The sequence below is a fragment of the Neofelis nebulosa genome, chromosome 13 (genome assembly GCF_028018385.1).
Source record: "Neofelis nebulosa isolate mNeoNeb1 chromosome 13, mNeoNeb1.pri, whole genome shotgun sequence".
NCBI lineage: Eukaryota > Metazoa > Chordata > Mammalia > Carnivora > Felidae > Neofelis > Neofelis nebulosa.
The window spans coordinates 46,456,768-46,469,449 of NC_080794.1; the positions used below are offsets into that span (position 1 = coordinate 46,456,768).

Here is a 12,682-nt window from a genome sequence, read left to right on the forward strand (position 1 = left end):
TGTAGGCTCAGCAGTCTGACAGTGAGGCATTTCTATAGAGTGCCAATGAAAATTGATTTGGTCCCCCTAAAGTCAGTGTGAAGCAGTAAAACTCAGGATGAGTTTTACTCATCCTTGATGAGTAAACCTTGATGCTTGATGTCGGGCTTCCTGATTGCCTCCAACTAGTGTGGCCACAAGTCTACAGACTAAACCAGGGCTGAGAGGGTGGTCACATGGATGGAGTGGAGTAATGCCGTTATGGGTTTCCTGTTTGTCACTATGGAAAGGCCACACTTACCTGCTCAATCCCCATTTACTTTGTATTCTAGGATAGAGGTCAGGAAGACTATACCCCACCTGCCTATACAGCTGTGGTGTGTTGAAAGATCCCTGGACTTCAAGTAAGAAGATCTGGGTTTGAGTCTCAGTCTGTCACTTATTTTCTGTGTGACCTTGGGCAAGTCACTTCACCTATCTGAGCTTCAGTTTACTTCTCTGTTTAACTGGGAGCATATTATCCGTCTCATGGGGTTGCTGTGAGAATTCAGTGAGATGGTGCATGTGGAAGTGCTTTGTTGACTGAATATTGCTCTAAGAAGCACAGCCGAAAGCAGAATATGTAACACTTGGTTTCTTTTTCAGGTATTCGTCCAATGGTTTAAAAACCCAACAAAATGCATCCATAAATATGCAACTGCCTTCAAGAGAGACAAATTCCTATTTTAATAGCTTGGATCAAAAGGACCTGATGGGATATTCATCTACAAGGGCCAGTTCCGTGCCCATCATCCCTTCAGTGGGTCTAGAGGAAACCTGCATGCAAATGCCAGGGATTTCTGAAGTCAAAAGCATCAAATGGTGCAAAAACTCCTACTCTGCTGATATTGTCAATGTGAGTATTCCAGTCAGCGATTGTCTTATAGCAGAACAGCAAGAAGTGAAAATATTGCTAGAAACTGTCCAGGAGCAGATCCGAATTCTGACTGATGCCAGGCGGTCAGAAGACTACGAACTGGCCAGCGTAGAAACCGAGGACAGTGCAAGTGAAAACACAGCCTTTCTCCCCCTGAGTCCCACGGCCAAATCAGAAAGAGAGGCACAATTTGTCTTAAGAAATGAAATACAAAGAGACTCCGCATTGACCAAGTGACTTGAGATGGAGGAATCTGTGCATTCTATGCTTTGCTCAACAGGAAAGAGAGGAAATTAAATACAAATTATTTATATGCATTAATTTAAGAGCATCTACTTAGAAGAAACCAAATAGTCTATCGCCCTCATATCATACTGTTTTTTAACAAAATATTTTTTTAAAGGGAAAGAAACGTTTCAGGAGGGATAAAGCTTACAACGAAAGCTTTTGGGTAGAATTCTGAATACAATTTCAGTTAGTCCCAACACCGGCCTCGTTGGCTCTTAGTAGATGTGGGTAATTCAGACCCTTAGCCCCACAGCACCAGTGTCCTCATAAAAAAGCATTGGCAGTTACCTGGTTTTAAAGAGATGAGCTGTATCCTGAGGGCGGACGTGCCAGTGAGCAAGTGGCCCTTGCCATTTGGCTTACCAGTCCCAACCCCTAAATTTCTATTCACTCGACAGCCTCATCACAGGTTATGTCCTGTCAACAAATGTAGTGTTTTCTATTTCATTTTTGAAGAATGGCACAAAAACTCTGTAAGGGGGAGGGTAGGACATAGAAGGACTAATTGGGGGACAATCTTCGCTACTCTTATGTGCCAGCTTCCTCTGAAATTTGAAGGCACAGAATCTCAGAGGGAGGTGTGAAATTATTATAGAAAAAGAGACGAGAAAAATCACAATGTCGTGTCACTAAAATCATGCTAATAGAAAGAAGTGTTTTTCTTTGAGATTGTTTAGGGGCTCCAAAGGAGCATTTCTCAGTGTGTGCGTGCCCTTTGTGCGTGCGTGTGTGTGTGTGTGTCTGTGTGTGTGCGTGCACATGCGCACAGGTGTGTGTCTGTATGTGCTTGCTCACTTGAGCACAGGTATGCTGTATGCATATGTGTTCATTGTGTGTATGTGTGTGCATGTGTGTGCATATTAAGCTTGCTAAAATTTGTTCTGAAACATCAGGGAATTTAATATTCAGAAAAGAAATTTCCCTCTCAGATCTGTTCACTTTGAATTTATACATTAAGTGTAAAATTCAGTTAGTAAGTTCTTAAATCAAGGTCACTTGCATGGCGGGGTCCTTTAAAACTCTTGACAATGTCAAGATCATTTTCTGGTGTGAATACTTTTGAGAGGAACAACTATTGGCTCATTAATGGTATCAGTATCACAAGGCAAGTTGAGGATGTGTGTTTACTTTGAATCATGCGTACTTAAATTATTTACACAAGCCAATTATCAAACTGAAAATTACCCTTTGCTTTCTCATCATCCTCATTATTATTTATTTTGTAGCAAGTCTACTATTTGTGGACCAAGACATTGGCTTCTGTGGTTAATATGGAAAGAATAAATTGTTGAAATCACAAAGCCCAGACTTTTCAGTTCACAGGAAGCCCCCAAAAGAACAGTAAATTGTGTTGTATGTTCATTTGGAATAAAGCAATATTTTTACCACTGCTGAGGTGAACTGAAACTTCTCCTGAAGATTCGTCTGTTTTATTTACCCTTATTTTCATGGGGCATTCAAGGAAATTAGTGTTCACCTAACCAGTCTTTTCCAATTATTGGTGGTGTTGAGTTGTTATGTTTACACTGTTTTAAATAAAAAGGCACAGTATTTGAAAGTATATAAAAGATTTCTTTTACTGCAGTCTGGGAAGACTTTGGTTACATTTCCTTGTGGAAGATTCACATTACCTTGAAAGGGAATGTAATTTCTGAAACAAATATTGAATATATACAATTCTTTCTTGAGTTTATGTTGTTTCTGTTTAAAATACATAGCAAATTGCTCTTTGAGAACGTTCTTTAATAATAGACATATGCCATGTAGGGAAAAAAATCATTGTTTTCTTATCAACACTGTTTAGTGAAACTTCAAGGTCTCAAATATTGAAAAAACACTTTGGTAGAAATGCATTTTATATTTAACAAAAGATTTTGGTATTCATTAACTGTCCTATTATACTTACATTATTTTAAATATAGAGGTAATGCTGTTAGACTCTTAAAAGATTATTACAAATTTTTAGTGTCTAGATCATCTAGGTTCCCATTTAAAAAATTGTATCTTTGGGAATATTTCAGAAAGGTGGTCTTCATTTACAAGTATACAAAAAAAATCCCATAAGCTGCGTATTCAATATGTTGGGTTGAAATTTATCACTCTTATCAAACACTAACTGGAAGGCCTCACAAGTCTTTTGAAGTCAACCTTGTTTCTTTGGTTTTTCATCAAAATGTTCCCTGTTGCATAACTAAAGGATTCATACAGATTTCACCTAGTTAGCAGGTTATAATTACGTGGCCTGCAGCAGTCAAGTCAAATATTATTTTCTCTGAAAAGACTGAATATTTTCAATCAAATTTGAGTCCTAATCCAGCCCCCTACTCATTTTTTTTAAGTGGAACCATACATTATATGATTATAAACACCTTCGTGCATCCTGATGAACATGAATATCAGGCATATCCACTGGCGGTCTGATGTAGTTTAGAGATATAGTTACTTCCTAATTGATAATCAAGACAAAATATTCCATGAAGAACAGATATTAATGGTTATTTCATTAGTTATTTGTCTCCTTTTGGAATATGAAGCTCTCCTGTATAAAGGGTCCAAGCCCAAAATGCACATATTTGGGCACCACCTGACAAGTGCTGTTAGCATCAAGACTCAAAGTTGATATAACATGACAAACACCTGGAGCCATCGGTACCTTGTCCTTCAAGCTCATGTGCCTACAGAGAGGTGCTTATTTCTACAAGACACCCTTGATTTTGCTTCATGTTCCTTGTCTTTGTTATGTGAAGATATTCGGAGATTTGTGATTAAGTAAGTTGCGGATTAGTTATTTACTGAATAATGAATGTCACTCATTATTTTTTTACTCTGAATCATATTCTGATTAGTCTTCTTTTGATACATAAAGTATATGTTATTCTAAGTTGCCAGTGACTGCTGTGGAACGCTGTTGTGCAAAATATATGACCAATTTTATGCTAATGAGAAATAATAGAAATGATGTTGAATTGGCCTCCAAATTTTCTTTCTGACTTTTTTGGTACGTTATTAAATGCTCTGTTTTACACTCTAATCCAATATTTACCTTGCTGTGAGTTAAGGACTTAATATTTGTCCATTTATTCCATCTCCAGCGATTCACATCATTTCTAAGTAGCAATAGGTCTTCTGCAAGAGGAACAGCACTGATTTTAAAACTCCACAAATTAATCTCTTTTGATAATAATAATAGCATATCAGACCTACCAAAAAGAGAAAAGGAGGGCCAAGCAGACTTCAAGAGCGTGTACACTGGCTTCCGGATTAAATGATGGCTGCAATTTAAGTGAGCCCTCTGGCGACCACGGTGAAGGCTGTCAACAATCAGGTCTCCACCAGAGTCCGCTTGTTGTATGCAGTAGTCACACACACCCATCTGCTGTATGGTGCTACAGGAAACCCTGGCTCCCTAAGTGAGGGGAGATGGTGGTTCCTTTGATTCCAGCCCTGTAAGCCAGAAAATATCGCCCTGAGACAAGAGCTGTGAAACATTTCCCAAATGAGGAAATAGTATACTTAGAAGCAGAGCAGGAGGGGCGGGATTTTTATTTGATCTTTTGGTATCTGGGAAACATTTTCTATATAAAGAATACTTTTTTATTATTATTCGATTGTATAGATTCAGTATCGTGTATTCGATGATAGCACATCTCTACTGTGTTTGTACTTTAGTCTTCAGAAATTCAGATTTCATCCAGGAAAGATCAGCACAGTGTTTCTGGGCTGTTCTCAATTTTAGATGCATCCCAATATGTCAAGGGAAATGATGCCTTTAAATAAGCTTTATCTCTTCCTCTTTTATTTTTTCTTTCCCTTTTAAAGAAATAGTGAGGGTAAGGGAAGAAATTCATTCCTTAAGATCTACATTGTTTTCTTATAATAATCTATTTTCTACTGTGACTATACACACATATACACATACATACATATCTAACATATATGTATATATAAAATATGTATATGAAACTTACATGTTTGATTATTTTGCTAGCTTTATTTTTGCTTAATTTGACAAATATTAAGGTGAAATCCAATGAAATCAAACTATGTAGAGGTCGGCCAACTTTGCAATATTTAGGTGACACACGCATTTTCCAGATCTTTCTCTTTCTGAGGTAAGCAGAAATATCCTTGGGTTGGAAAATTCACAAGACCCTGAAATAAAATCTCTGCTAGATTATCTCTTAGACCTAAAGATTAAACTATGGGTGTATATGATTGCTGTCCCTATGGCTATAATGGTCTCAAATATATTTTTTACAAATATAAACATAAGTTCTCCCAAAGGTGCCTACACAGGTACCTTTGGCTTCTAATGCCCACAGGCTCTAGTGAGGAGTTGAGTTGAAGACACAGTGTAGGGGGGTGGGGGAGGAAGGGTCGGATATTACACGTTAATATTGGATTCCCAGTGAAGTTATGAAGTTAATAGCAGACGTGACCAGACACAATCTTGATAAAATAGAAAGTAGGCTTCTAGTACTTTCAAAACTTCTTGTCCTAAACATCTATATCAATTGCATAGGTATTGTTGCCTATGAAATAATTAATTGTGCGATAGCAAACAATTTATGTTGAGAGTCATCTTTGTGAAAGCTTGTGACTTATACATACTAGTAGCTCCATGACCCCATCTGTCAAATAGGGAGGATGATCTAGTTCATCTTTGATCTCCTTCCAAATTGAATAATACCTGTTATCCAACCATTCTAACTTAGACTTTACTTAGTCATTTTTCATGCAATCATTTCAACACAACCCCTCGGGAAGTTAATAGATATGTCTTGTAAGGCTCAAAAATTATTGGAACCTGTATATCAATCTATAAATAAGACTTACATTTATAATATTCCATTTAATTTCCATAGAGAATAGACAGGATCACCTTTGTCATTTTTAAAGTATATTTCCCTAGGACAGGTAAGAAAGTAGAAAGAGGATGGCCACAAGCATACCTAACTTCAAACCTTGAGCATCAAAATTTGCCCCAGATTTCTGGAATAAATTTTGCTGCAGCTTTTTTTTTTTAAAGAAAGTGTATCCTTTGTGAACCTTTATCAAACCCTGAGTAAAGGGTGCTTCAGACAAGGCATGATACTTTGAACACGTTCTCTTCTCACAGACGCAGTGACACTCACTAGATACACAGGATAGATGTTGATATACTCAATTATTTTTGCATCTCAAACTCCTTAAGATAGGGGCGCCTGGGTGGCTCAGTCGGTTGAGCGCCGCCTTAGGCTCAGGTCACGATCTCGCGGTCCGTGAGTTCGGGCCCCGCATCGGGCCCCTGTGCTGACAGCTCAGAGCCCGGAGCCTGTTTCAGATTCTGTGTCTCCCTCTCTCTGACCCTCCCCCATTCATGCTCTGTCTCTCTTTGTCTCAAAAATGAAATAAACGTTAAAAAAAAAATTAAAAAAAAAACAAAAAAAAAAACTCAAGATAAACCCTCCAATTAATAATGAATAAATTATCTGGAGACACTTCCACATTATAGTTGGAAATAATCTTCCCTTTGGGGCACAATAGACCAAAAAATGCAGAGTTTACTTATTTAATTTTGGTTTTAATTACTGTTTCTGACAAATCAATATCTATTTGCTCTTCCATAGCATCCTGACTAGGACTAACATTCTTCCATATAATTTTTCTTCATCAATATCCCAAAGTCTGAATTTCTTAGTCTTCAGTAAAACAATGTAGAATTTTAAACTATGTGAATCAAAAACAATACATCTCTTTGTGTTGTTTTTAAAGTCATAAGGATTCCATTTAATTGTTTATAAAATCCAGAAGAAAATGCACTTTTTTAAACTTTTTGACGTTATTTAGACATCTGATGAACTATTCACACAACCTTGTTCCACATTACATTGATACAGTCCTTTCTGAATTCAACTTAAATTGAAGGGCTTAAACAATCACACACACACACACACACACACACACACACACACACACCACAACACAAACACACAGCATTTTAAAAGTCAACGTGTCCTCCTTTTCCGTAGAGTTTTCTCTTATAGCTCACCCAAATGTGTCCAAACTCTCATGACATGGATGTCCTTGGATTCAAATATGTTCCATAGGAAATGCACACAGCAAAAATATATAGTGATATAGTGATTCTCTTTTAAGGTTTGTCCTATACACCTGATTTTGAATCCTGTCTTTATCAAAAATGTCTGCAGAGTAGATACATTTGTTCAAACTGAAATAAAGGGAAGAACATACTACTCACCCTAAAATCATTACACATTTAAGTGTCCACTGTGTATATTTCAAAGATAATTTGAGGGAAATACCTTGACTCCCTCTTATTTTTTCAAGTATCCAATTATACATATTAAATTTAAATGAAAAATGAATTCCCTAGTTCTTCATAATTAATATATTTTATTAACTGATTTAACCATATTTTAAATATAGTATGTAAGTCACACACAGAAGAATACATACAAAATGGTCAGCAGAATATCTTTAGTAGTTATTTAAAATTAAAAAAAAAAAAAAAACAGGAACAATCTCTTGTGCCTATGATAGTGATTTTGTTTCAAGGAGTATACATGTTTCTTTTTCCAAGAAATTACTTCAAAATGCTATTCTCTACTCTGTGAAGTAGATATGAAGGCTTTCGGAAATAATGTAGATTTTTGTCCCTTGACACCCCAGTAAAGTTTGGTTACATTTTGTGGCACTTTTTTCAAGGGAGATACACCATACTGCTTATTAAAAATCATAATATTAATGATCAATTTAATAATAATCTTGACTTTATCATGTAAGTTTTCATCTGTGGAGTGACTCCTTGACTACCATTTCCCTGTTGTATCTTCTTAAAGAGTAGTCTTTGATGAATCTGGACACTTAGATTCCCTTAGGTTGGGTTTTTACTGCATGTTCCTTTTATCTCACTTCTCATTTATTAAACTGGAAATTTTCAGCTAAAATGAGAGACTAATGTGATTTTGTAGAGAAAATAGCTTTGTTCTTTTGAGTTGTGTTAGTGGAGGAATAAACTAGTAATGTTTCAAATGTAAGTGATAATAAGGTTCATGACTTTAGCCAATATCTTCTCAAATACAGACATAGCCTAGGGCCCTTTCATTTTCCAAATATCGTTAACAGACTTTTCAACCTTCTTATTGTTGTTTTTTTTACAATATTTTCTATTTTGTAAGAGAGAAAGATAAAATCATCCATTTATGTAAAATAACAAAACAATAAATAAAAGAAAATGATCATCTTTAAACATTGAATAAAAAATAAACCAATAACATTTTTAAAGGCTTCAAGTAAAATACTAACAACTAAAAATCAAATCTAAGGCTAAAATAATGTAAATAAATATTAGGTAACTGGTTTGCAAAATAAGATGGGTTTCTGTTTCATAATTCTCTGTAAACTGGACTCTCCCCATAATAATATTTCATTTTTTAGAATTTCTGTTGGGCATTAATTATGCCTACTGAGCTCAAACATTAAATATACTAAAATCTACACTTTTGCCATTTCTTCCAACTTGACACAAATTTATGAAAATCTATGTTTAAGATGGGAAAAAATGCACAGATTTGTAGAACGAATTGTTAAATATTAATCCATTCTTATTTTCTCATTGACAGTTTTCTCCAAATGTTCCATATTCTAAGCTGAACATAGATGAAGCTACTGAATCAAATACGGAGACAGATGCCAACACATTCTGAAAATTAAAATGTGTGGCATAGATATATGGAGTGGCAGAATAGGAAAAGGCAAGCTCACTTGGAATACTGGAGGGAAGTTAGAAATTCAGGTACTCATAGGATCTAAGAGTCTACTGCAGTAAGTTAATGATTAAGGCCAAGCCAAACCAACCAACAAACAAAGCCGAGTACAAAGTATGACCAGTCTTGGGGCGCCTGGGTGGCGCAGTCGGTTAAGCATCCGACTTCAGCCAGGTCACGATCTCGCGGTCTGTGAGTTCGAGCCCCGCGTCAGGCTCTGGGCTGATGGCTCGGAGCCTGGAGCCTGTTTCCGATTCTGTGTCTCCCTCTCTCTCTGCCCCTCCCCCGTTCATGCTCTGTCTCTCTCTGTCCCAAAAATAAATAAAAAACGTTGAAAAAAAAAAAATTTTAAAAAAAATAAAAAAACAAAGTATGACCAGTCTTGTTTATGTGAGTCATCCTCCACTTTTTTCTTTCCTGCAGTATCATTTTTAAAGCAAAATCTTTCTTAGATCAAAAACCTAAACAGCTGAAAAGTATACCAGAGAGATTGAGAAATGGGGTATTCCTATGTTTAAAAAAAAAAACATAGTTTGACTTTCAGTAAAAAAGTAGCTTGTCCTGCAAATTCCATCCATTCTAGCTGAAAATAATAATCATAATCATAATCATAATCATAATCATAAAGCATTACCATGGGTCCTTTCTGCAGTGAAAAAGGAGAGACAGGCACCTGGTGCTATGAACATTTGCACAACAGTTAATTAGATTTAACTGATTTTCTTTTGGCTTTGCTATTTTTTTCCACCTTATTTTAAAATTAATGTCACTGAAAGTGTGAAAAATAAAATAATCAGCATGTATTCAACAATACTAAGACCATGCTAAGCAGTGTTTTTGTATATTTTCCACATGTGTGCATATTTCACAGTTATTTTCCTACTATGTTGCATTTTAATTTTTAAAATAATACATCATACTGTCCTACGGTAGTACACTGTCTTTGTAAAGATTTAATTTAAAGGCTACTTAAATTCCAGTTTATTCCTATGTTATGATTTATTTAGAAACCTTATTATTATTTGACATTTAAATTGCTTTGATTTATTTACTACCATAAGGAACTCCACAATTAATATCATAGAATACACATTAACTTTTTCTTTTTTTTGGAAGGAGAAACTGTAGGTTCATGAACAATTTTCATACGGCCTGTAAACACTCAAAACTGTAAGCTGTGCTGGTGTATAGGTCAGTATGTGTGTATTTTTGGCGGGGTGGAAAGGTCTCTGACTAAAAATGTCATAAGGTTAGTAAAGAAAATGTGTGAACTTTAATACTTAAGAAAAACTCCTTTAAGTTATTCCCCAGTTAATATTGCAAGAAGTTTATATGGCTGGAGTCAATGAATGGGAGGGTTTTTTTGTTTTTGTTTTTGTTTTTGTTTTACTTTATTATTTATTTTATTATGTTTTAAATAAGTCTTTGTTTTTAGAGCAGCTTTAAATTCACAGCAAAATCGAGGGGAAAGTACAGAGATTTGCCATATCCTCTTCACTCCCACACATGCCTAGCTTCTGCCTGATCAACATCCCCTATGAGAGTGGTACATTTCAAACAACTGAAGGACCTATGTAGACAGACGATAATCACAAAAAATCCATAGTTACTACATGACAGTTCACTCTTGTTATTGTACCTTCTATGAGTTTTGACAAATGTATCCAGACATGTATTCATCATTGTGGCATTATGCAGAGTATTTTCACTGCCCTAAAATTCCCCTGGACTCCACCTACCCATACTCTCTGTTCCTCCACCCCCAGCAACCACTGATATTTTTACTGTCTCCATATGATCACTTTGGAAATTTGTTTTAGACATTACTCAACTGATTTCTGGAAGTGGCTAATATGGACAGTTTTGACATTACTTGAACTTTCCTTTGTTTGCTTATTTACTTTGCATAGCAATATAACACATTGTCACTAGCATGAATTAGGTCTCATCAGAAATGTGCCATTTTCATGAATCTTAATTTTAATTTGTAATTAGAAAAAAATTTACATGCTTACACATAAAATATATAAGAAGAAATATTAAAGCCACCACCAGGAGATAACCACTATTAATATTTGAGTATATTACCTTCCAATATTTTTAACTGAACAAATATATTGACACCATATGTCATTTACAAAATTGGAGTCATCTAGCATTTAAAACATTTTATCCTGCTTTCTTAACTTTACATATGGTCTCTGATAATTTCCTCAATTAGTAAAGTATCTTTACACATATTTTTAATTGCTACATAAGTCATTGTCTAGATGAAACACATTGATATTTTCAAAGAGCTCTTTAAATATTCGTCACATATGTTATTCAAATGATTTTTAAATACCTACATTTGATTTGTGTCAATGTTTAAATATTGTATGTACCCATATATACATTAATGTTTTTTTGGTGTAAGCATATTTCTGTGTATAGGTAGACAAAGATATTAGGTTCCCCCACAGTATTAACTGTCTTTTGGAACAGCTCCCTTGAGGGATTTTGATCATCAAAATCATGGTATTTACTAATGTAGACAGGTTGATAAAAAGACATAAGCCCTAGAGAAACCTTTATACAGCTTACTAAATTCACCTCTTCAATCTACATTAAAAAAAAAAATAACGTGTATTACAAAATAAAGAAGATGATGATTTAAAAAGTGCCATCAGCTTTGGAACCCAGGAGACATGACATTAATATAAAACAAACCATTATAATGAACTGAGAATATGCCCAGCACTAGACGTTTTACATATAACTTATTTAATCATCATAGTAACCCTATGAAGTAGGTATGCATATTGTTCCCATTTTAAAGATGAGGAAATCAAGGCATAGAGAAGTTAAGAAATTTGCCTGAGATTTTGACAGATAACAAATTGTAAGGGGCTGTATTTCAAATCAGAATTCGTGCAGACTTACCTTTATTTTCTAAGCTATAACATTATCTATCTTGAGGAATTTATTAGAATTATAGTTAAAATGTCCATCATAAGGTAGAATCTCCAAAGCTAAGTGAAGATGATCCTGACCTCAGTTAACTAAACCCAACAAATGAATATAACAAGTGTTCAAAAGGAGGGCAGAGCATAGAACTATGCATCCAATTTTGTGGGTTATTTGAAATTCTCACACATGAAATATAACAATCAGATAGCTACCAAAATGACTATTTCCTCTCCCAAATATGACAGGTAGCAGTATCAGGAAGAAGATGAGAGAGACCATACCTATGGCCTTGGCTACATCCACTGTTTCCATTAAGAGAAGAATGGGTACACAATGGTGGTCCTCAGATCATCTGCTTCAGCAAAGCAAGAGTTAGTTCTTTGTTTGGCTGTATACTTCCCTATTCATTCACTTCAAGGTGCCACATCACTGAAATCTTAGTATAAATCTATGTCAACTGTCCCTCAAGCCTATGATCTGAAATAAGGATTTTGTGTATGCACGTACGTGGTAAATAGAATAAATAAAGAAGATTCATTCAATCTCTCCCACACTCACCATTATTAGACAGACACAAGCCCTAGAGGAATCTCTGTAGAGTCAAGGCAAAGAGATTACAAAATACTCCAGCAGGAGCATAGGGAAGCCACTTGCAGGCAAGAGCAAAGGCCAAACAGACCTTTCAATCTGTAGAGGTCATGACTTTTTTCATAATGACATTTGCTATAATGTTGCACCTTAGAAATTATCAGCTATTATATCAAGAAAATGTATATTCAGA

The 12,682-nt window shown here is 35.3% G+C and overlaps 2 protein-coding genes across 12 annotated transcripts in view; one reads left to right on the forward strand and one right to left on the reverse strand.

Moving 5' to 3' along the window:
• Window positions 1–4,214, forward strand: part of NRG3 (neuregulin 3) — a 1,063,627-nt gene extending 1,059,413 nt beyond the window's left edge. For 5 of the 10 annotated variants that reach the window (XM_058696857.1, XM_058696859.1, XM_058696860.1 and 2 more), the window contains exons 9-10: window positions 312–383; window positions 625–4,214. In XM_058696857.1, coding sequence (XP_058552840.1) covers window positions 312–383; window positions 625–1,132 — 580 coding nt within the window. In that variant the 3' untranslated portion in view covers window positions 1,133–4,214. The remainder of the gene's footprint in view (window positions 1–311; window positions 384–624) is intronic. The other 5 variants (XM_058696862.1, XM_058696863.1, XM_058696864.1 and 2 more) reach the window with 1 other exon arrangement.
• Window positions 1–12,682, reverse strand: part of LOC131492922 (uncharacterized) — a 534,086-nt gene that overhangs the window by 26,508 nt on the left and 494,896 nt on the right. The window lies entirely within an intron of this gene.